We start from the raw sequence: 23478 nt of genomic DNA on the forward strand, positions 1-23478 counted from the left end.
GGATCAGGAGTTCCCCCTGCTATCATCGCCCAGGCCCTACCACGTGTCAGGGGTGTACAACAGACAGACAGACAGACAGACAGATGTGGTGTCCCCCCCACCCAGAGTGGAACTGGGAAAGGCTCTGGATGAAAAACGTGGATGATAGGTCAGACAGGTCTGCCTGAGGACCAGGTGCTTTAAAATCCCACACCACAGAGGACACTGCATGGCTCACACACCATCCTGAAGCATTGTTCACTCAGGTTAGCAATGCTTCCCTGTTAGAAGCCTTCACTTGGATGCTTTAAAGAGAGATTTTCACCCTGTGGTGGCTGTGTCACAGCCCAGCAGCAGGTATACAAGGCAGGGATGAAACAAAGGAAGAAAAAGAAAGAAAATTAAGCAAAAAGTGTAGAAATGTAGGTGCAACATAATGGGATTGCAAAGCAAGACAGGATGAGAAGCCTGGCCACAAAATGGAAAACAAGATAAAGACAGGGAAATTGCTCTTGAAGCTCCCAGAAGTAAGGAGCCTTGTTTTCCCTGGATCAAAGAGGACAAAGCCAAGCAATTCCTAAGGCCTCCCACATCACTTACGAGATGGCTTCCTCACGGTTCTCCCCCCAGGAGAAGCAGTGGCCAAACTGGGAATCAGCAAACTCATGGAGCCCTCCTGCAGCAGCCACGCTGAAATAGCCCCAGACGTTCTTATTGCTGCGGAAATTCAGCTCCTGGACTGTGCCAGAGCTGGGCTTGAACCCCTGCAAAGACAGACAGACACTCAGACATCGCTCTGTGCCCTACAGAAAAGGTGAACAACCCAGAATGAGGGCTCTGAGAACAGCTCTTTGTGCTGCACCGCGGTGTAACAAGTTCAGGCTGTGTCTAACGGAGCCTAAGTGAGGTAAGGGAAGAATCTCTTAAATTTGCTGCCAAAATGTTGAGCAGCAGCAGCAGCAGGGAGAGGCCCTGGGAAGGCCAGGGTGAGCAGCAGGGCCAGAGGGGAGGCCTCACCTCGTCAGGGTTCTCGCTGGTGATGCGGGCAGCGATGACGTGCCCACGAGGGCTGGGCACGTGGGCCGAGTTCTCAAAGTCAATGGTTGTGTCCCCCCAGGGAGAAACTCCATACATCACCCTGATGTCCTTGATCCTGTGCAGGGGGATCCCCATGGCAATCTGAGGAGGGAAACATAGATAAATAAACAAGCCCCACCACTGAGTTTGTCCCCTCACAGAGCCACACACTCACACTTCCCAGGACAGCTCAGCTCAGTGCAATATCCACCTTAAGCCCTCCAGCCAGCATTTTCCATTGACTGATTAAAAGGCTCCAGGGAATGCTGGCAGTGCCAGATCAGCTGAGGATGGGCATGCATTAGGCCTGGTAAAAATATACTGAGGTCCCAGTGAGGCAGAAGGGCCCTAATTAGTTATAGGAAACTGTGGAATTTTGCAATTATAAACTGTGGGCAGAGTAACCTGCAGAACCAGTTGCTGGCTGCATCCTTATGGAGCAAAATCCCATTTTGCCTGTTCATTAGGAGGGGTTTTTTTATAGATACAGTTCAAAAAAGAATTAGAAAATCACACAGAGCCTTACTGAGGTGTGAGGGGACTGTGGCATCCACCCACTGCTGGAAAGCTGGGGGGACACACAAGGGACTGACAAGCCACAGCACATCAAAAACTGCTCTGAACATGATCTCTGAGGGAACCCCTGGTGCCTTTGGGGAGCATCAAACAACTGCTGAAAGGTGGGAAATTCCATGTGTGTGCTCACCTGGAGCTGTGCTGCTGGCAGGTTGACATCTGCCACCATCTCAGTGCAGGGATGCTCCACCTGCAGCCGTGGGTTCAGCTCCAGGAAGTAGAAGCTGCCATCCTGGCTGTACAGGTACTCCACAGTGCCTGCACTCACATAGCCCACCATCTTGGCAAGCTTCACTGCACACTGGGACACACAAAACAGGAATATTGCATTGCCAGTCACACAAAACAAGAATATTGCATTGCCAGACACCCCTGCTCGCTCTGCTCACCCAGCACACCCACTCCAGATTTCTGCTGCCATTCTGAAACACCCCAACACTTGTAACAGGCCCAAGAGAAAAGCCAGTGGAGTTTTGATTTCTGACTTATTTCATCTACAAGTCACAGAAGGCAGAGTTTGAAGCAAATATTTGCAACACTCAACATCAGGCAATTCCTGCAGCTCCTGAAACTTGCTTTTGATATGATAACACATTTAAAACACACTTTCCTCCCCTTTCTGGGGGGGCATTTATCTTTGAAAGGAGCTGTTGGTGAGATTTAGTGTGGAAATGTGAGCGCCTGACCACAGCAAGCAGGTGGAGAGACACAGCCCTGCATCGCTCCTTTAGAACACTAACCAATGCAAAACTTAACACATTTAAAACACACTTCCCTCCCCTTTTTTGGGGGGGCATTTATCTTTGAAATGAGCTGTTGATGTTGGAGATTTAGTGTGGAAGACTGGAGATTTAGCTGTTGGTGAGATCTAGTGTGGAAATGTGAGTGGCTGCCCACGCCAAGCAGGTGGAGAGACACAACGCTGCATTGCTCCTTTAAAACACTCAACAATGCAAATGTAAAACAAAAATACCAAGTGCTGGCGGGGCAGGGCAAGCTGCAGAGCCCCTCTCACCTGCTCCATGTGCTCAAACACTGCAGAGGTGGCAATGGAGGCTGGGGCCTCCTCGATGATCTTCTGGTGGCGGCGCTGCACGGAGCAGTCGCGGCCGAAGAGCGAGATGGCGTTGCCGTACTGGTCTGCCAGGATCTGCACCTCCAGGTGCCTGGACTGCTTGGCCAGCCTCATCACAAAGATGGGGGAGCCTGGCACCTCTGTTTGAACCTGCAGCGGGGGCAGAGAGAGGCAGAGCACCCTGTGTGAGAGGCACCCTCAGTGCTGAGGCCCCACAGACCCAGCCCGAACACGGAGAGTAAAGCAGCCCAGGGGAGTGGGAGCATCACCTGTCTGAACAGGTTGGGGAAGTCATCTGCATTGTTCACTTTCCTGATCCCTTTTCCTCCTCCTCCTTCAGAGGCCTTGATCATGACAGGGTAGCCAACCTCCTCAGCAGCCTGGCAAGAGGAGCAGAACAGCAGGGTAAGGACAAAAAGGCAGCAGAATCCACCGAAAAGATCATTATTTCCTTATATCCCTTCCGATTCACATCCACATCTGACTATTTAGCAACCAATGGCATAGAAACCAAATATCCCATTGGCAAGAGTGCTTGTAGCTGGAAAAAATCAGCAGGGATTTTGTGATTACAGAGAACTCTGACCTCTGCAAGCGATCACAAAATGTTTTGTCAGTGCTTCAATGCTATTAAATCTATGAATTCACAGAAAAGCTTTTGTATAATACAGAAAATCATTTAAAAATCTGGGTAACATGAAAACCCTCAGACCCACCCTGGAAGCCCCCAGACCCACCCTGAGGCCATCATCAGCGTCCCTGACATAGCCCTTCTCGTAGAGCTCCTGGGGAACGCTCAGGATTCGCTTCTGGAGGTCGTTCTCCTGCCAGTCCACTCGCAGCCCTGGAGCACAAAATGACTTAAAACCAGACCACAAACTGACAAAGCCAGACTGGAGTCTGTATTTCCAGCTGAAGTCTGATAAAGCCCCTCTAAATGAACCCATTCATCTCCTCTGTCTATCCAATAATTCACAGGGGTCAAGTCCCAGCCACTGGGGCAGAGGAACCCCCTGAGTTGGTCTAGCCACAGTTAAAAATGTGCACAATCCACATAAATCACCACCTTTAAACACAAGAAATGTCATCAGCACCCTAACATCTCCTGGAAAACACTTGTGAGCACAGAGCTTCTTAAAAATTGGACATGCTGGAGGGAAAGAAGATCAGGATGCTCTTGATAAACACAGGACAACTTCCCCCTTACCACTGCCACTCCAGGGAAGAGTTGGGATGCCAGCAGTCTGAGCCACGATGGAAGAGGCAATTTTATCTCCTAAGGCCCACATGGCTTGGCTGGGAGGACCTGCAGAGAGCAAAGACCATGCATGAGAGAGACACAGGGGTTTGGACATTAGGGCAGGTCCAGAAATCTGATTTAGGAGAAACTCCACCCCTCCCATAAAACTGAGCCCTCTTTAAAACGAGAACAGGGACAATCTGCTTTAACAGGAATATTTTCTGATTTTTTACCTCTACATTAAAGGCTGTTTTGGAAAACTTTCCCCTTCTTCCATACAAGGACTGCTGTAAAGAACATTTCATCCATCCTGCACTGCAGACCACTCCTCATGGCTCTCTCTTGGGCTCAGGGTTTCTATCCCCCTAAACCTCCCCACTCCAAACAAGGAACAGACACCAGAAGAGCAGTCCATCTCCTCACCCATGAATGCAATCCCGTTTTTGTGGAGAAGTTCTGGCAGTTTGGGGTTCTCTGATGCATGGCCCCAGCCAGCCCACACAGCCTGCAGGAGAAAACAAACAATTTGCTCTTTGTCTGAATGCAACAAGCAAGTGAGCAGAAACAGACACATGCAAACACTCCCAAGTCTTTCTTTTCCTCATGGAAAACAGCCTCAGAACAGCCTCTGAGCTGCAGGGTGTGCTGAATTTCAAGGGTGGCTTGCACCTTGCAGGCAAGTGCTGGGTGAGGAAGATCTGGGTGAGGAGGATCTGAGGAAGATCTGGGTGCAGGAAAGCGCAGGGCTGCAGGGATCTCCTTCTCCTGCAGATGTTCCTACTGGGACAGCCACTGCACTGTCCCATGGGCTGCATTTGGGTGCCCATCTGGTTTGGAATTCCAGTTTCTTTGTCCTGCTTTGCTCCCCAGCACAGCTCCTTCCTGAAGGACAGGAGACAGCCCAGGGTCTGTGGCACCTCTCACCTGCACTGGGATCCTCTTGGCAATGTCCAGGATGAGCTCCACGTTTGCATAGTTGTTGTTGTTGGGTCCTCCTGGCACGGGCACGTAGTGATCTGCCATTTTAATGTACTCTGCAAACACAGGGGTACATCAGGCTGCAAATCTAACAGCAGCCTAAAATCCTGCTTTTTTAGAGCAGGACTCACTCCAAAATCCTGCTTTTTTAGAGCAGGACTCACTCCAAAATCCTGCTTTCCCCAGGCTGAGCCCTCCCAGGGCCAGGAGGAGGCTGTGACCCTGCCCAGCTCACCTGCATTGGCTTTGAGGTCCTCAGGGGTGACCATGACCACGAACCTGATGGCCCTCTCGTTCCTGAACATCTCGTAGGACCAGCGGCGGATGGACCTCATGCACTTCACTGCTGCAATGCCATTGTTGGCTATCAGCACCTGGGGGCATCAGAAGCTGGCATCAAATAGAGTCTAAATAGCACCGAATTTATATTTATATAGTTATTCATATTTTATATATTTATATATTCTATATGTATATAAAATATATGTTATATATTTATTATACAGTATTATTTATATATTATAAATATACATTATTATATATTTTGTACTAATATATATTTTATATTTATATTTTTATATATTTATATATAAATATTTATATTTATATTTATTTATATAAATATTTTATATTTATATACATAGTACAAAATTTATATTTATATATTTGTATATTTATATGTGTATAAAATATAAACAATATATTTCTTATATATTATTATTATTTATATAATATAAATGTACATTATTATATGTTTTATATTTATATCTTTTGTGTTTATATAAATAGCACAAAATATATGTTTGTATATTTATATTTACAAGCTTAATTATTGTTAACATGTAAATATAAAAATAGAAAATATACAAATATAAAGAAGTTTTTTCCCCCCACAGATTTATTGCCCAGTTTGGGGCTGTGCAGCTTTTCAGCCAGCATCCTGCTCATGGCACATCTGTCAGTTCAGAGAGCAGCTCTTGTTTCACCATAAAATTTTAATGTGCTATGCCTTGGTTGGATTAAAGAGCAGAAGGACTCAAATCAAATTATTAAGAATTTTTAAATACATTTCTTAATGTTTTTCCAGTCTACTTTTGTTTTTTCTGTCTATAAATCCTTCTGTACCAGCAGAAGTGCTCACATATTTTTTCTTATTACTTTAAGATAAAATAATCAGATATTTGTTTATCACAGAGAAAAAGGAAACACGACGATTCCAGGCAGAAGCACAACCTCCAAGCTCAGAAACATCGGTAATTTGATACCTGCAATGTACAGCCTCAGAGAGACAAGGCAGAGCTGCAGAGAGGAGCTGGGCTATCTGGAACAGGACAGGGAGTTTTACCTTCTCAATAACTTTATTGCCTCCAAAGCGAGTCACAAACTCTGCTGGAGAAGCCACGGTGAAATCCCGCTGCACATCCACCTTCTTCCTGTCCCGGCCCTGCTTGACAAGGTGCAAACCAGACATGCTGGGCCTGGGGAGAGGGACAGACAAACAGCCTGTCAGGACAGCTGGACACCAGCAGAACAAAGTGTGTGAGCACTGGGAAGGTTCTCTTTGGCCACACTCCCCAGTCAGACAAGCGGAATCTCTCCTTGCCCCCAGACCCTCTCCTCTGTTTCGCAGGGATAACTCCTTTTAAACTTCTTTTCAGTTATTTCCAAAAGTTTCAGGTTATCTGGAAAAATCCCAGCTATGTCAAAACATAAATAGGTAAAATTACATTTGCTGTGTGTTGCTATCCCAACACAGAACAATGCTCCACCAGATTGCCTTCAATCCATCCAGAGAAGCTGGAAACAACAGTGATTTCTGGCTTTGGCAAAACAAGCTGCAAAGATCAGGCTCTGTAAGGAAATCCTCTTGGAAAGCACAGCAAATTTATCTCCAGGTGCAAATGAGAGACTCAGACTGGCTATGGAAATCATCTTCCAGGAGCTCTCCACTACCCAGTCTTTAACATCTTCCTCAAAAGCTCTGGGAGCCAGAGGACAAATTAATCACATTACTCCTACTCCAAGCACAGAAAGCCAATTTTGTGCCTGCCAAGCCCAGCCCCGTGCCCTGCCACAGCTCCTGTGTGTGGGAATGGCACAGCCACCTCCCCTCCTCCTGCTCCAGCTCCCACAGCAGCACCACAGGCACAGATCCCCTCTGGCTCTGCTTTGCCAGGGCTCACAAAGCTCACTCTGTGAGAGGAAATTCCAGGGGAGAGCTCAGAGCTGCTCCTCACACCCAGTGCCTGCCCTGGTGCAGCACGGCTGGAAATCAGGGAATTCATGGGACACTTTCCATGTCACAGGCACTGAGGCTTCACCTCTGCTCAGCCCACAGATCACTTGTTTTCACTGTGATTTCCCCAGGTTTCCCTCCCCAGGAGCACAGGGAAGCCCTTCCCCTGCCCCTGGCACCAGCACAGACCTTTATGAAGGAATGGGGATTGGGAAGGAGGATCTCAGCTCAGAATGAGGAATCCAGAATCCTCAGCAATGGGGATTGGGATGAGGATCTAGCTCAGAATGAGCAATTCAGAATCCTCAGGAATGGGGATTGGAAAGGAGGATCTCAGCTCAGAATGAGCAATCCAGAATCCTCAGCAATGGGGATTGGGATGAGGATCTAGCTCAGAATGAGCAATCCAGAATCCTCAGCAATGGGGATTGGGATGAGGATCTAGCTCAGAATGAGCAATCCAGAATCCTCAGGAATGAGGACTGGGATGAGGATCTCAGCTCAGAATGAGCAATCCAGAATCCTCAGGAATGAGGATCTCAGCTCAGAGCTCTGGGGAGCCTCAGCAGCACCAAGGGTCACTGCAGATCTGTGCCCAGGAGCCCTCTGGACAGAACCTCTGCCCTACTCAGCTGCTCCATTGAGTAATTCCCAATTCCCCTGGGAATGGCATGGGATGCAGGGAGAGCAGCTGGGGGAGGGCACACAGGGAAAAGCAGCACCAGGAGAAGCCAAGGCACAGGCTTCCTTCTGCCACCAAGGCCAGGGAGCCCCAGAGCTGCTGCTGGAGCATCCCTGCTGGAGGGAGCTGCTGCTCCAGGGGCCTGGCCACAGCCTGGCAGGGAATTCCCTCTGACATTCCCTCAGAAAGCCTTTATGGCCATGGAGGTTTCCCCACACGGAGCACAGAGCCTCCTCAGCACCTCACCAGGAGCACAGGGACACCCCAGAGCAAGGCTGTCCCTGCCAGCGACACCCTGGGACCTGTGCTAGGTCACAACAACTCCATCCACTCAACCATCTTATCTCAGAGAGGAGCTGAGAGCCAGAGAAAGGCGCAGAACAAGCTCTGTGCGCACAGATTCAGCCCCTGGTACTTTCCCTTCTTCCACCCAGCTGCACTTCCAGACACTGGCACCAAACTCAGAGCTGTCCCCAAAAGTTCTCACAGTGCTGTGAACTCAGCCTGGGAATGCAAGGAGAGGAGAAACAGGCAAGAAAGAGAGCAAAGGTGCAGTTAAGGTTGAATTTCTACTAAATGGATGCATTTAGGGGGTCAGAGTCTTCCTGGCAAGGAAGGAGCACAGTCCAAGGAGCCAGAGAGGTTTATGCATTACAGGGTTACTGAGAGCAGTCTCAACAAAAACAAGATCAGAACGCCAAGGTGAGGATTTGTGAACATGCTTAAATATGAACTGTCCCACCAAGAAATTACCACACACAAAGATACTGCTCCAGGCAACATGTCAACAGAGCCTGAGGTTCACAACTCAGGATGCAACAAACATTTGGACATAAACAACTACAGTTTGATTTGTGAGCATGCCAAGAACACCAAGTTTATTTATCAATAATCACAGGCTGCACACTGTAATCAAAACAGAAGAGTTGGGGTTTTCTGCAGGATAAGATGAGGTAGAAGCTGGACAGGAAGGAAGAAAGTATGGATCTTTCAAAACAAAACAGAATAAATGCTGAGTTAGCGACTGTCATCCCTATTAACCACCTGCTCACAACTGCCATGGTTTGGGGTGGAGGAATTTTCAAAATGTTTTTCTCCCCTTTATTTGTATATATGTAACATACCTATGTGTTTGTATATATACCTCTATGTGTGTATAGATAGTACAAGTATATTTATAAAACATACATCTATATAACTAATGTAAGTGTATTTTTGTGCATGTTACGCACCTCTATATTTATATGCAAATCACATCCACAGTTGTATTTACCTGAAGTTTACCTTTCTATTTCTCTATATGAAATACACCAGTGCACAGCCCTGTGCATTTCACTGCCAGCACTGAAATCCAGAGGCTCTGTGAGGAGATCTCTGACAAAGTCCCTGTGTAATTTAGCCCCAGACAATGCTGAAATCAATTTAAATATGAATGAGGACACAGAGGGGTAGAAGTTGTGCAGAACCTCTAACTTGAAGAACCCTGATCCCCCAGCTGAGCTGCACCCTGGCACCTCTGTCACAGGCTGCATGCAGGGAGAGCCCAGGGCATGAAATGAACACCAGGAGCTCGGAGAGCATCCCCAGCACAGAGCCCAGGGGATGTTCCAGAGGCTAAAATGAACACCAGGAGCTCTGAGAGCATCCCCAGCACAGAGCCATGGGGCTATTCCAGAGTTCCAGAGGATAAAATGAACACCAGGAGCTCAGAGAGCACCCCCAGCACAGAGCCCAGGGGATAAAATGAGCACCAGGAGCTCAGAGAGCATCCCCAGCACAGAGCCCAGAGGATGAAATGAACCCCAGGAGCTCAGAGAGCATCCCCAGCACAGAGCCCAGAGGATGAAATGAACCCCAGGAGCTCAGAGAGCATCCCCAGCACAGAGCCATGGGGATGTTCCAGAGGCTAAAATGAACACCAGGAGCTCTGAGAGCATCCCCAGCACAGAGCCCAGGGGATAAAATGGACCCCAGGAGCTCAGAGAGCACCCCCAGCACAGAGCCCAGGGGATAAAATGAACCCCAGGAGCTCAGAGAGCATCCCCAGCAGAGGCCAGGCAGGGGAGGCAGGCAGACCAGCGATCCTTACCTCTGCAGCATGTGGTACCTCATCTCCTGACTCTGCTCCGCAGAATCCTCCATGCTGGGTGGGCGAGTGAGTGAGTGAGGAACCACCGAGCCGGGGCCGCTCACAGCTCCTCCCCGCAGCCCTGCAGCTCACGGGAGCCTCACCGGGCTTCTCCCGCGAGCAGGGCCCATCCCGGTGCCCCGAGCCCGCCAGCCGTGCGCGGCTGCCCCGCGGTGACAGCGACACAGCGGCGGTGACGCAGCACGGGGCCCGGCCCCGTCCGTCCCTCCGTCCCTCCCTCCTGCCGTCAGCCGAGCAGCTGATCGGGGCAGGGACAGCCCGGCCGCCGTTACGCAACGAGCAGCGAGTAACGGAATGAGCAACGTAATAGTAGTGAGCCCCCACCGCGGCTGCTCCGAGCACCGGGGCCGGGGGAGATCCCGGAGCGGGGCAGCACCGGCTACGGGAGGGATGCTGCACCCAGAGGGATACAGCACCCACGGGAGGGATGCTGCACCCACGGGAGGGAGGGATGCTGCACCCAGAGGGGTACAGCACCCACGGGAGGGATGCTGCACCCACGGGAGGGAGGGATGCAGTGCCCAAGGGAGAAAGGGATGCTGCACCCAGAGGGATACAGCACCCGCGGGAGGGATGCAGTGCCCACGGGAGGGATGCAGCAGCACCCAAGGGAGAGGAGGATGGAGCAGCACCCACAGGGAAGGATGCAGCAGCCACGGGAGGGATGCAGGAGCACCCACAGGGAGGAGGATGGAGCAGCACCCAGGGAAATGCAGCACCCGTGGGAGGGGATGCAGCACCCAAGGGAGGGATGCTGAAGCACCCAGGAGGATGCAGCGCCCACGGGAAGGATGCAGCAGCACCCACGGGAGAGGAGATGCAGCAGCACCCACGGGAGGGAAGGATGCAGCACCCACGGGTGAACATCCGATGCAGCACCCTGGGAATCCTGTCCAGGCGAGCACATCCCCAGCTGCTGCAGGCTCTGTGACCCCAGGGGTTCAGTGCATTTGCAGGATTGCAACAGCCTGGCTGTAACAGCCCTAGGCATTGCTTTAGCCCTAGAAATCTCAGAAATAGCCCAAAAACTTATGGTCACAAAACAAACCCCTCTCTCAAACTTCTCCACATCTCTAGGGTACTTTAACCCCTTAACCCACCATCTAAGCATAACTAACCTCCTCAACAGAGGACAAAACCTTGCCTCTCACCTAACTGACCTCTCCTGATACTCAGCCCAAAAGGACCAGCCAGTCTACAACTACAGCAGCCAGGAGGGCTGGGGAGGGGACAGGGACAGCTCTGAGGGCTGCCACAGGCAGCTGGTGCAGGCACACACACACAGTGTCACTGAGCTCCTGCAGGTGAAGCCCTGGCTTGGACCTACAGGTCAAAACAAATGAAACCTGACTCAGCTCTGACGTGAGCTGAGCCTCAGGATTTCAGGGAATAGGATAGAATTAAATAATACAGGATAGAATGAAATAAAGCACAGAACAGAGCCAGCCCTCCCTGCACTGCCTGGCAGGTAACTTCCCTTCCCTGCTAACACAGAATGCAGCATCAGCCCAGGCAGGTCTTTAGCCTAAAGCTGGAATATTTACAGAGCCCAAATGGGTACAAGCTGCCAGGATTCCTCCCAGATAACCCAGTGCCAACAGTTTGGCAGAAGTTCCCTTCCTAGTCACACACCTGGCTGCTCACCTGCCGTGCCAGGTGCATTCGGAACAGGAGCATTCCCAGGACACACAGCCCAAATCACAGGACACACATTCCCAGCACACACAGCCCAAATCACTGAGCTTCCCTGCAAGCCCAAGAGCAACACCCTGGCACTCAAACATCCACTGAATCCACATCAATCCAGATGAACAGCCAAGCTAAAATCAAATTAATATCCACACTCCAGTGGATTTTGGTTCTTTCCAGTTCCTAGAAAGAACCAAAAGAGCTTTGCTTTTCCATCTTCGTGAAGTATAAAACTCCACATGCTCCCAGAGCAGCAGACAGCCCAAAGGTCTCCAGGTCAAGCCCTGGCACCAAGATAAAACTGAATAACAACAACAGCAGAGAGCTATGCAGCAGTGAGAGGAACTGGAGTCCTGGCAGGGAGCCCTGCAGTGCTCTTGGGCAGAGTTCAGGTGTTGGACAGATCTGATCTGCACACCACCAGAATGGACCCTTTTACACCAGCTGGGGCAGGGGGGGTGTCTCACATTAAATTCACCACACTGAGATTGGTTATCTCTCAGGCAGGAGGATCAGATAAAGCGAGCACGTGGCTGTCACACTGGGCTGTCCCAGCCAGGGAATCTCTGCACAATCTCCCAACAAATGACTGAATTTAGAGAGGACATTTCTGGTAACTGAGGCTAAAGGCAGTAAAACAACACCAAAACAAGAACACAGCTTCAGAGAGGCAGGCAGAGCTATACAGTGTTTGTTCAGGGAGCAGAGCAGCTTCCAGGGAAGGAAGGAGCTCAGTTCCCATGTGCAATTCCCACCTTATCAGTACAACCAGGCACAGCCACGAGGCCAAACCACCTGTTCTTTCAACAGAGAGAGGAGGAAGTCACCTTTCACTGCAGGTGGATGAAGTTCATGGCCTTAAGCTGAAGGAGGGCAGGCTCAGGTTGGAAATAAAGCAGAAATTGCTCCCTGTGAGGCTGGGGAGGGCTTGGCACAGGGTGCCCAGAGAAGCTGGGGCCATCCCTGGAAGCATCCACGGCCAGGCTGGGACAGAGGAAATGTTCCTTCCTCAGAAATCTGCCCACACAGAAGCTCCAGCACAGGGAGAGCCAGAGGGGGAATCATTTTGAGGATAGAGATGAAGGGGAAGCACGACCAGAAAGTTTCCCTGCGCACCTGTGATGTGCAAGCCAAACCAGGCAGGGAGACCCCTTTGGCTGAGGGGCTCAGACAGCACAAACCCAATTCTGTTTGTGCACACAAAGGTGCAGACAGTGCATATTGATCCCGAGCCTGCAGACAGCCTGGAGCAGAAGGATTCCTCCATGCAGCAGAGGAGAAATCCCCTTGGAGCAGCCCCACAGCACATCTGTGCCTCCCTGCCCACAGCTGGCCCAAAACCACAGCATCAACGCTCCTCAGTGCAGCTCCAGCCACAACCTGCTGGGCTGCAAAGGAATTTTTTCATTCAGAACAGGCTCAAAAGGATCTTTCATTGCACCCAGGGCTCTGTGCAGCCACTCTAAGCAGGCACCTTGTCCCTCTGCCAGGCAGGGCACGCTCAGCCCCTGCTGCCCAGGCTGAAATTGGGGCGTTTGGCCAAATTTCCTTTAGCAGATGATTAGTTCTGCTTAAGCATCCCCATAATTTATTGAGACACCGAGGAGTCCATCCAGCGTTAGGAGCAGCAAGCTAAAACTCTGTGGGCTTCATGTGAGGTAACAGCTGAACTGCATCCAAAAATTTGGCTTTCAGCTGATACAAGTGGATTGTCAGGTGACTGTGCACCCATGTCACTGCTTATGAAACCAGAGCCCTGATGGACAAACACCAGAAGACATCCAGGTTTTGTTCTATTTTAAACAAGAATTTGATACAAGATACCGTCTCGGAAACTAGGAATTAAATTTAGCAATAATCAACAACAATTTATTAAACAAGACAGATGGGCCCAGAGTGCTTTCCAAGTGGCATTTATGGAGGAGTTTACTCAATCTGCCACTAAAACTTCAGAAAGGAGCTCAGCAACTCTGTTACAGGTCACTTCAAGGAAAACTGTGTCCCAGCAGGGCTGGTTGGAAGCGCTGATGGAAAATTCTGAACTCAGAGACAACACAGGCAGAAAAAAGGAAAAACAAAAAAAGGCAGGCTTGGATTTATTACTGAAAGGTGCAAAATGCAACAGAGACCCCCTGAACACTCAGCCTGGGTGGTCACTGTCCCCACACACATCTCTGGATGCTGATGACCCACACGGCGATTGGAAGCTCATTTTAACCCTCAGAGCAGCAGCCAGCTGGCACACCTGAAGGTCTCCATGGATCCCCAGGGCAGGAGAGCCCAGAGTGCACCACCTGTCCCGGCAGGAGTGACTTCAGCAACAGCACAAACACTGCCAGATCAATGGGTCACACAAACCTGCCCTCACAGACCCGCTGGCAGCTGAGTAAATCCTGCATTTTAACTGTAGTTGCACCCTGAGGACTGCCCTGCAGCAAAGCCCCTCACCCCAAACAGAGCCATCTCCATTTTAACCCTGTGGGAAAACCACCTGCAAGTGGAAAAGGTTTTTGGCAACTTCTTCCAAAAGTTATGGTCCCCCGGATCTGCACCTTGTGTCCCAGGGTACAGAACTGCCTGTGAAATCTCCTTTATCACCTGACACACCGTGGTACCTTTGTGAGCACCCAAAGGAAGCTGGAAGCCAGGGCACCTCTGTCCCATTAAGTGACACAAAGTGACTCCAGGCAAGCTGCTGAACTTGTCCCTGCTGTTGTCTTTGTCTCAGTTTCTCCATCTGCAAACATGATTTAGAAATCTCCTGATGAAAGGGACAACCATCCTGAAAAGTATTTCAGCTCACCTGAGTTTATCTTAGAAAAACAGCCCACGATGCTGTAACTTTTCTATTTGAATTGGCATTTCTCTCCAATTTAACTCAGAAAGTCAAGAGTTCCCCAAAGGGGCTGCCAAAGTAAGCAGGTTACAACAGAGGTGCCCAAGGTTGCACGCCTATTGCACTCTGGGGCCAGACACTGTCCTGAAAGTTTCTTCCTCTGACATTTCCATTTACACACTTGTGGTTAGGAACAGAAGAAATTGGATGAGCACCTAAGCTGTATATAGTTACAGTTTCCTGCTCCAAAATCACCTTTTGTGCTGCCAGATCGTTGCACCTGGCAGGCTGTGGAAAGGCAGCCCTGTGTAAATTTGCTTTAAGGTTTTGCATCAGTTGTGCAAGTGCCAGCTGGCTGGACATGCCTCAGAGCAATGCACAGAGCAACGTCCCCTCTGCCCCATCTGGGGTTTGGGACTGTGGGATCCCTGAGCTTCTCTCTGAAAATGGGATGGGAAACACCAAAACAAGGAAATATTATAGCCTTTTCACTTTTCCTCAGCCTGCACAAGCAAAGGAACCAGTAAAACACAAAACAAGGATTAGCTGGTTGGTTTATATAATATTATATTAAATATTAAATATGATATTTTATATTTACATATATAGTTGTGTAAATATAAACTGGTCAGGAAACTGGCTGGAATCGAAATTCCTTCAAAAGCAGCACAGCAAAGGCAGTGAGGGGCTGTCCAGTGAAACTGGAGTGGGATCCACTCTGTCCTGGGTGTTCCTGGATTTCCTGGGATGGGAGGGCACAGGCACACAGAGCCTGAACCTCCTGGAATATGGCAAATAAATGAAGGGTCCATGGGAGAGCAAAGCCAGGCTGCAGGACTCCAGGCTTTGCTACAACCAGCACAATTTTCCCTATTCTAACCCAAAAAAATTCCAGTATGGAGCCACTGATCCAACTCACTGCCAATTCTTTGGCTACACTGAAAGCAGCAAATCCATGCAAAGACAAAACAGGCAAATGTTGTTGTTGCTCTCAACAAACAGGGCCCAGAAAAACCACACACGAGTGAAAACTTATGAAATATCTCAGTGAAGACACTTCCATTCTCTGAAACCAGGACAAGACAGGCAAGGTGCTTAAGGAATCTAGGCACAAATATTTCACTAAAAGCAAAGGAAAATCAAAGGGTTTGATACAGACAAGTGGTCATTTAAAAACAAAATGCCAGAGCAACACTTGAAGCCAAACACAGACATAAAGCTGAACTTTGGATTATCTTTGGAACTGACAGGGTAAAAGGACTGGAGAACTTTAATTAACCATTTAATTTAATCAAGAACTTTGATTTAACCATGTATCTATAGCTCATGTGGCTTAACTATTTTATTTAATGGAGAACTGACTTAACTATGTGTCCTTACCTCACGTGGTTAAACTATTTTATTTGAGAACTTGGATTTAACTCTCATGTGAGAACTTGGATTTAATTCTGTATCCATACCTCACATGTCTTAACTATTTTATTTAATGGATAACTTTGATTTAACCATGTATCCATACCTCATGTGGGTTAACTATTTTATTTAATGGAGAACTTTGAATTAACTCTGCATCCGTACCTTATGTGGCTTAACTATTTTATTTAATGGGCAACTTCGAATTAACTCTGTATCCATACCTTATGCAGCTTATCAAATGGAAAATGGAGAACTTAGATTTAACTCTGTATCCATACCTCAAATGTCTTAACTATTTCATTTGAGAACTTTGATTTAACTGTGCCCATACCTTATGTGAGTTAACTATTTTATGTAATGGAGAATTTTGATTTAACTGTGCCCATACCTCATGTGGGTTAACTATTTTATCCAATGGAGAGCTTTGATTTAACTCTATCCATACCTCATGTGGGTTAACTATTTTATCTAATGGAGAACTTTGATTTAACTCTATCCATACCTTATGTGAGTTAACTATTTTATCTAATGGAGAACTTTGATTTAACTGTGCCCATACCTCATGTGGGTTAACTATTTTATCTAATGGAGAACTTTGATTTAACTCTATCCATACCTCATGTGGGTTAACTATTTTATTCAATGGAGAACTTTGATGTAACTGTGCCCATACCTCATGTGGGTTAACTATTTTACCCAATGGAGAACTTTGATGTAACTGTGCCCATACCTCATGTGGGTTAACTATTTTATCTAATGGAGAACTTTGATGTAACTGTGCCCATACCTCATGTGGGTTAACTATTTTATTTAATGGAGAACTTTGATTTAACTCTATCCATACCTCATGTGGGTTAACTATTTTATTCAATGGAGAACTTTGATGTAACTGTGCCCATACCTCATGTGGGTTAACTATTTTACCCAATGGAGAACTTTGATGTAACTGTGCCCATACCTCATGTGGGTTAACTATTTTATCTAATGGAGAACTTTGATGTAACTGTGCCCATACCTCATGTGGCTGGCCAGGCCATCCTGAGCGTTGGGGAGCCCCAGGTCCGAGAGGGAGTCGGAGCAGACTGAGGCAGGGGACAGGGACCTCTCCTTCTCCTCCAGCAGGTCCAGCTTCACCAGGGAGCTGGTCTCATCCTCGGAGTTGTCCTCGGACACGGAGCCGATGATGAAGCGTGAGTGAGCGTTGGCATCCACAGCCTTGCTGGCCTCTGAGGAATCCTCCATGGCTGCCCCAAACTGGGCTCTCAGCACTGCAGGACAAAGGGCAAAGCCAAACCCGAGTGAACAGCCACCCCTGGAGGGCAAAGCGAGGGGCACTGGTGGGAAATGAAACGTTTAAAGGGTGGGAAATGAAACGTTTAAAGTGATCCCGCACTTAACAAACATTTGAGTGCGGGATCAAAACCAGCTCTGCTCCAAGCACTGATTTCCCTGCTTGCACAAGGACTCTGAGATTCGCAAGCTGCAGAACCTCCCACCTCAGACAAAGCTGCAGGAGGCATTAAAGGAAAAAAAAAAAACATCAAAATAACCCCAGACACCGGGCCCAAAACCTACAGACAAAGGCAGGGGACTCCGAGTATCAAAATTCACAGGATCAGAGATTCCCTGACTGGTTTGGGTTGGAAGGGACCTTAAATCTCATCTCATCCCCGACACTTCCACCAGTCCAGGCTGCTCCTGTCCTTGGACACTCCCAGGGATGGGTCTGTTCCAGTATTCCAGCAGGGAATGAAAGCATTTTCTTAAAAGTCAAAAGAATAACTTCAACTGAGAAAGGAAAACAAAGGAAAACCCCACAGCACAAAGGTGGGATGGGGAATAAACATTTGATCCCCCTGCTCTGCCTGACTTTGCTGCACTCCCATGACAGCTGCAGCCAGCAGCAAACACACCATTGGGAGCTGAGGAGGGCACTCACCTCGGGATATCCGTGCAATCTGCGCACTGAGCCACTTCCAAAACGAACTGGAAAAGAAAAGGATTGGGAAGTAAACATCAGGGTTATAATGAACGTATCCCATGCGTGTTCTCCTGTTTACACCATCCAAACCATCCCAAAAAAACCCCCACAGGCACTCCAGAGACTGGCAGGCTCCAGGCACAGACTAACCCAGGAGCTACACCTGCAGTGCCCAAATCCAGCCCTGGCAGGTCCTGCTGGTCCATCCTTCTGGAATCTTCTGAGAACCACCAGGAACAGTGGGGTGTGCCACCACTATCCGCTGGCACCAAACCTCTCCTGTCCCCTTCTGGCTGCTTCCAGCTGAACCCCAGGGAGGGCGAGGCTCATCGGCCCTGCTAATTACAGCCCCGTTAGCCAAGGGTGCAGCCCCAAAACCTGGCCCGTGGTGTCACAGCAATGGGACATGGTGGGACCTTAACAAGGCCCAGAGGGGCATTTATAGCCAGAGCAATCCCCAAACACCCCATCAGGGACTGAGAGCTGAGAACTCATCCAACTGGCTCATGCACTCCTGCCACCAAGGTGCCTGGCTGAATTATTCAGATCCAATCCCGTGTTGACATCACTCCTCCCACAAACTCCACTTGCCCCGTGGCCACGGGCACTTCATTTGGCAGAGGCATCATTAACCATTTTATAACTGAAAAGACACAAATATCTGCCTCACACGGACATTAAAAGCATTAAAAAATGTATTTTTTGAGGGTAGAGATGAGAAGAAGGGGAAGCATGACCAGGAAGTCTCCCTGTGCACCTGTGATGTGCAAGCCAAACCAGGCAGGGAGATTCTTTAGCTGAGGTGCTCAGACAGCACAAATCCAATTTTGTTTGTGCATACAAAGATGCAGACAGTTTTTTTGTGGATATTTATCCTGGCAGCAGATCTCTCCTCAAGTTTTTCATCCAGACACATTTACTGTTGGCACCGAAGAGGCTGGGATGCAGCCAAACTAACTTCAGCCCAACTTCATTGAAGAAAACCTTTCCTCATTTCAATAACTAATACATTAATGAGCAAGTTGCAAGGGTTTTGGGGTTTTCGGAAGCAGAGGAACAGGAAGGGAGGTGTTTCACTCAAATATTCCATGAGAAACCATCCACCCAAGGCCAGGCAGTGCCACGCTCACCCAGGTTCACTCCAGCACCCTGTTTGTCTGACTCAGCTCCCAAAAGCCAGGCTGATATCCGTGAAACCCCACTCAGGTCCATTCCCCAAGGCACTTCCCAGCCCTGGGAGCCAGTCCCACAGGCAGCAGTCCCGCTGGGGTTGTGCAATCAGTGCTGGGGTGATAAGCTTGGCTTGTTCTCAGCACACCACAGAGAGGCCTCGTTCGTATTTAAATTGATTTCAGCATTGTCTGGGGCTAAATTACACAGGGACTTTCTCAGGGATCTCCTCAATGGATTTCGGTGCTGGGCGTGAAATGCACAAGGCTGTGCACTGGTAAATTTCATATACAGAAATTTACAGGTAAACTGCAGATATTTACAACTATGCAGGTGAATTACATATAAATATAGAGGTGTGTAACACACACAAAAATACACTTACATTAGCTAGACTCATATAGAGGTATATTTTATAAATATACTTGTACTATCTATGCACCTATAGAGATGTACTTTATAAATATACTTCTATTCTATATGCATATAGAGGTATATTTTATAAATAGATTTGCACTATCTATACACATATAGAGGTATATATACCAACACAGAGGTATGTTACATATGTACAAATAAAGGGGTGTACTAATGTACTTATATATATAAATAAAGGGGTATATTTATGTACCCTATATATATAAAAAAAGGGGTACATTTATGCATATATGAGCTCCCTGCTCCAGGGAAATCAGCTCCACTCCCAGCAGGTGTCCAGGCATCCAACACCCAAATAAATCCGTGCTACCAGCAGGGAAAACTCTGCAACCCAAACCCAGAAAGTGCCCGGGGCAAATCCAGCCCCACTTCACTCCTCCACAGCTCTGCTGCTACCATTACTCACATCTTTGGCTTGACCCTGAAACGCACTGGTAAGAATACCAGACTTGAGAAGTTTTATAACAGCTTCACCTTAAAATCACTTTTAATTCTGTAAAAATATACCCAAGCATGAAACTTGGGCAATGACAGGTGGGAATTAAAGTTGCCTGTTTTTCTCTAACCATCCCATTCTGAAGGCAAACCCACAGCTGAAGAGAACATCAGTATTTCAGTGGGCTCTTTCAAAAAATCACAGTAACACTTCTATCATATTGATGTGGCATATGAAAAGGAAATTAATAAAACTAGCTGTGCTCAAATGCCTCCTGATTAGAGCTGTGGCATTGCTGATCAACCTGAATCACTTCAAAGTGACGAAATGGATTTGTGCTCTCACCTGGAGAAACGCAGAAAACAACGGAGCAAAACAAAGGCAAAACGAAATGAAAGCAGCAAAAAGCAGCAGAGTGCTCACCTGTACCAGGGCTGGGGGGGCGGTTCCAGCTCGGGAGAGAAGAGAGGCTCCTGCAGCAGAGGGTCCCTGCTCAGAACACCCCGGTGCTCCCTGGCCACGCTGTTTTAACGCCCCCACGGCTGCCCCACCTGGGCCTGCCCCACCTGGGCCTGCCCTCCTGGTTAATCATTGGGCATTGCCTCATCCCCGGCCCCAAACACAACCCAAGAGTGCTCCAAGGGCTCCTCACAACCGCCCCGGGCACAAAGAGCCAAAGCTGAGGGATGGAGGGTGCCCAGAGGAGGGACAGGGCATGGGAAGGGGCTCACAGCAGAGCTGGGGGTTTGTCCAGCTGGAGCACACTGAGGGACACTCACCAGGGGCTGCAGCTCCCAGTTCTGCTCCCTGTGACCCGAAGGAACAGCTGGGGCTGTGCCAGGGCAGGGCTAGGCTGGGTATTAGGGGAAAAACAACTACCTAGAACCTTCCACCTGTGGATGTAGAATGACAGAATTGTGGCACATCCTGAGCTGGGAGGGACACACAGGATCATCCAGGCCAGCTCAGACACCCCAAATTCCCACCCCGGGCATCCCTGGCAGCCTCGGGGCCGTGCCCTGGGGAGCCTGGGCAGTGCCAGCACCCTCCAGGGAAAAGCTGTTTCCCATTATCCAGCCCAAACCTCCAGAGAGCAACATAAGAGCCTGCATTTACAGCTATCCCAGTTTGCTGAAACACTCGAGACTGGCTGAATCCCACTGTCTTGGAGAGATTTTGGCATCACTCAAACACTTTGCTGAACATTTCCTGCCTGCTAAACTGGAACAGACTCCACTCACACTTCAGATACTTTCAAACACAGCACTTCTTCTCATTCTAAACTTCAAGAATATTTAGGAGAATGGAAGGGCAAGAACAAATATTTGGTTCGCCAATCTGCTTTTAAAACTTGACTGGTTTGAGCATCTCAGGGCTGCTCTCAGCCCGTCGGCAGGACCGGACCCAGACTGTTCCCAGGATCCCGAACCTGCCCCGGGACAGCGGCAGGGTGACACGGAGCAGGGATGGGACGGAGCAGGGATGCCCGGGCCCAGCCCCGGCCCCGGTCCCGGCCCGGCCCAGCCCGTCGGTGCCGGACTCCCCGCCGCCCACGTGCTGCTCCTTTCAGGCCGCGGGGAACCGGCGAGGCCACGCGAGCCACGGCACCGGCTGAGCGCGGCCCGGGCCCGCCCGGCGGAGCGCGTGGAACCGGGAGGGAACCGGGAGGAACCGGGCGGCGGCTGCTGCGGCGGGCAGGGCGGCTCCGGCCCGCGAGACCCCCGCCCGTCCCGGCTCGGCTCGGCTCGGCCCGGCCCGGCCCGGCCCGGCCCGGCATGCCGCCATCTCCCGCCGGCACAGCTCGGCATGGCACGGCATGGCCCGGCCGCCTCCCGCCGGCGCGGCGCCCGGCCAGGTCCCGCCCGCCCGGCACGGCATGGCCCGGCCATGTCCCGCGGCACGGCGCGGCGCGGCGCGGCCCCGCCCAGCGCCGCGCGCCGCCGCCCGCCGGTGCCGCGAGCCCCCCGCGCTCCCGGCCGCCCACCCCCCGGCGCGGCCCCGCCCTCACCTCACGGTGCCGGTGCAGCGGAGCCGCCGCGGGCCCCGGCCTGGCGCTCCCCGCCACGGCCCCGCCCCGGGCCCGCCCCGCGCCCGCCGGGCCCCGCCCCCGCGCCGCCCCCCGGTGGTGTGATCGGGGTTACCTCGGGTCAGGCCCCGCGCGCCCCGCCCCGCGCGCGCCCCGCCCCGCCCCGCTCCCATTGGCTGCCGCCCGGGCCGCGGCGGGGGGCGTGACCAATGGGGAGGTGCCGCGGGGGCGGGGCCCGTGGGGCGATGCCCGTGGCCTGAGAGACGGGCGGGGCTCGAACCCGCGACCCCCGGGACAGCCGCGACCCCCGGGACCGCCGGGACAGACGGGGCAAGCGGGACCGCCGGGACTGCGGGAGCGTCGCTCCTGGGAGGGAAGGCCGAGAGGGCTGGGCCTGCTCGGCCTCGAGAGGAGGTGACCGAAGGCACCTCAGCAATGCCCATTGGTGTCCATGGTGGGGGCCAAGCTGGAGTAGGCTCTTCTCAGTGATGCCCGGCAACAGCACAAGGGAACACGGGCAGGGACTGATGCACACAAAGCTCCACCTGAACACGTGGAAAAACTTCTTTCCTGTGCAGGTGATGGTGTGCAGGAACAGAGACCGGGCAGGGGTGGAGTGTCCTGAATGGAGATACTCAGATACTCCAGCATGGTCTGGAGCAGCCCGGTGCTGTGTGCTCCACTGTGACCCCTGCAGCAGGGACAGCACCAGGTGCCCCCATGAGTGCTGGTGGCAGCAGCAGTCCCCAGGCTGTCCCTGTGCATGAGGGGCCCGCGTGGCTCGGGGACGCTGCCCTGTCCCCACCTTGGCACAGGCAGGAGGACACGGCTGATAACAGGTGCTGAGGGCACGGCCAAGCAGGGCCAGGCACTGCCAGCACCTCTCCTGCCTGGCTCTGACCTTCAGCTGCTTGTTCTGCTGACAGACAATGGTTTAAAGAACTCCTCCTCTTCCTTCTTTCACATTTTGTGTTTTATTTGAAGTCTGCACCGTTACAGGGTTGCTGAAATTCAAATGGAATGAGTAACGCGAGTTTAGATGCTAAAGCTGCTGGGTCTGGTGAGCTGTGCGGGCTGATCCTGCTGGAGGTGCCCCAGGATCTGCACAAAGTGGGATCTACTGCTCCCAAATACAGATAATTCCCACCAAGGCAGTGGTTAGCAGGTGTGAGACTGCAGAAAACTGCACATCATGGGATGGGTGCCCACTGCAGGCAAGAAATACTCAGAAAATCCAATTTGGGGCTTTGGAGTTAATAAAACTATTGGGGGAACAGAGCATATTCTCACATCCACTGGACTAAATCTGGAAAATCTGGGCATGGACAGTTTTATTCATACCTCTGTAGACATAAATGCATAGCTACAGATGCGTGTTTCACACAAAGAATCCTCCTCTCAGTGAGTATTTCATGGAGGAGCTCAAGAGAAGGGTTTGGTGTTGGTTAATCCTCTCAGTGCTAAATCCCAAGTGCTGCAGGAGTGAGGGGGAGT

At 50.5% G+C, this 23478-nt stretch overlaps 1 protein-coding gene across 2 annotated transcripts in view; it reads right to left on the reverse strand.

Moving 5' to 3' along the window:
* The window catches only part of ACACA (acetyl-CoA carboxylase alpha), a 100432-nt gene extending 78419 nt beyond the window's left edge, over positions 1 to 22013 (reverse strand). The window contains exons 1-14 of one of the 2 annotated variants that reach the window (XM_058037794.1): positions 21967 to 22013; positions 17873 to 17919; positions 16949 to 17201; positions 6271 to 6403; positions 5161 to 5299; positions 4872 to 4981; positions 4371 to 4452; positions 3915 to 4013; positions 3445 to 3551; positions 2977 to 3087; positions 2648 to 2857; positions 1763 to 1933; positions 997 to 1158; positions 580 to 743 (exon numbers count right to left, since the gene is read on the reverse strand). In XM_058037794.1, the coding sequence (XP_057893777.1) occupies positions 580 to 743; positions 997 to 1158; positions 1763 to 1933; positions 2648 to 2857; positions 2977 to 3087; positions 3445 to 3551; positions 3915 to 4013; positions 4371 to 4452; positions 4872 to 4981; positions 5161 to 5299; positions 6271 to 6403; positions 16949 to 17175 (1715 nt within the window). In that variant the 5' untranslated portion in view covers positions 17176 to 17201; positions 17873 to 17919; positions 21967 to 22013. Of the gene's footprint in view, positions 1 to 579; positions 744 to 996; positions 1159 to 1762; positions 1934 to 2647; positions 2858 to 2976; positions 3088 to 3444; positions 3552 to 3914; positions 4014 to 4370; positions 4453 to 4871; positions 4982 to 5160; positions 5300 to 6270; positions 6404 to 9932; positions 10140 to 16948; positions 17202 to 17872; positions 17920 to 21966 lie in introns of those variants that run through there. The other variant, XM_058037793.1, reaches the window with a different exon arrangement.
* Between the last annotated feature and the right edge of the window lie 1465 nt (positions 22014 to 23478).

Source organism: Melospiza georgiana, chromosome 19 (genome assembly GCF_028018845.1).
Source record: "Melospiza georgiana isolate bMelGeo1 chromosome 19, bMelGeo1.pri, whole genome shotgun sequence".
NCBI lineage: Eukaryota > Metazoa > Chordata > Aves > Passeriformes > Passerellidae > Melospiza > Melospiza georgiana.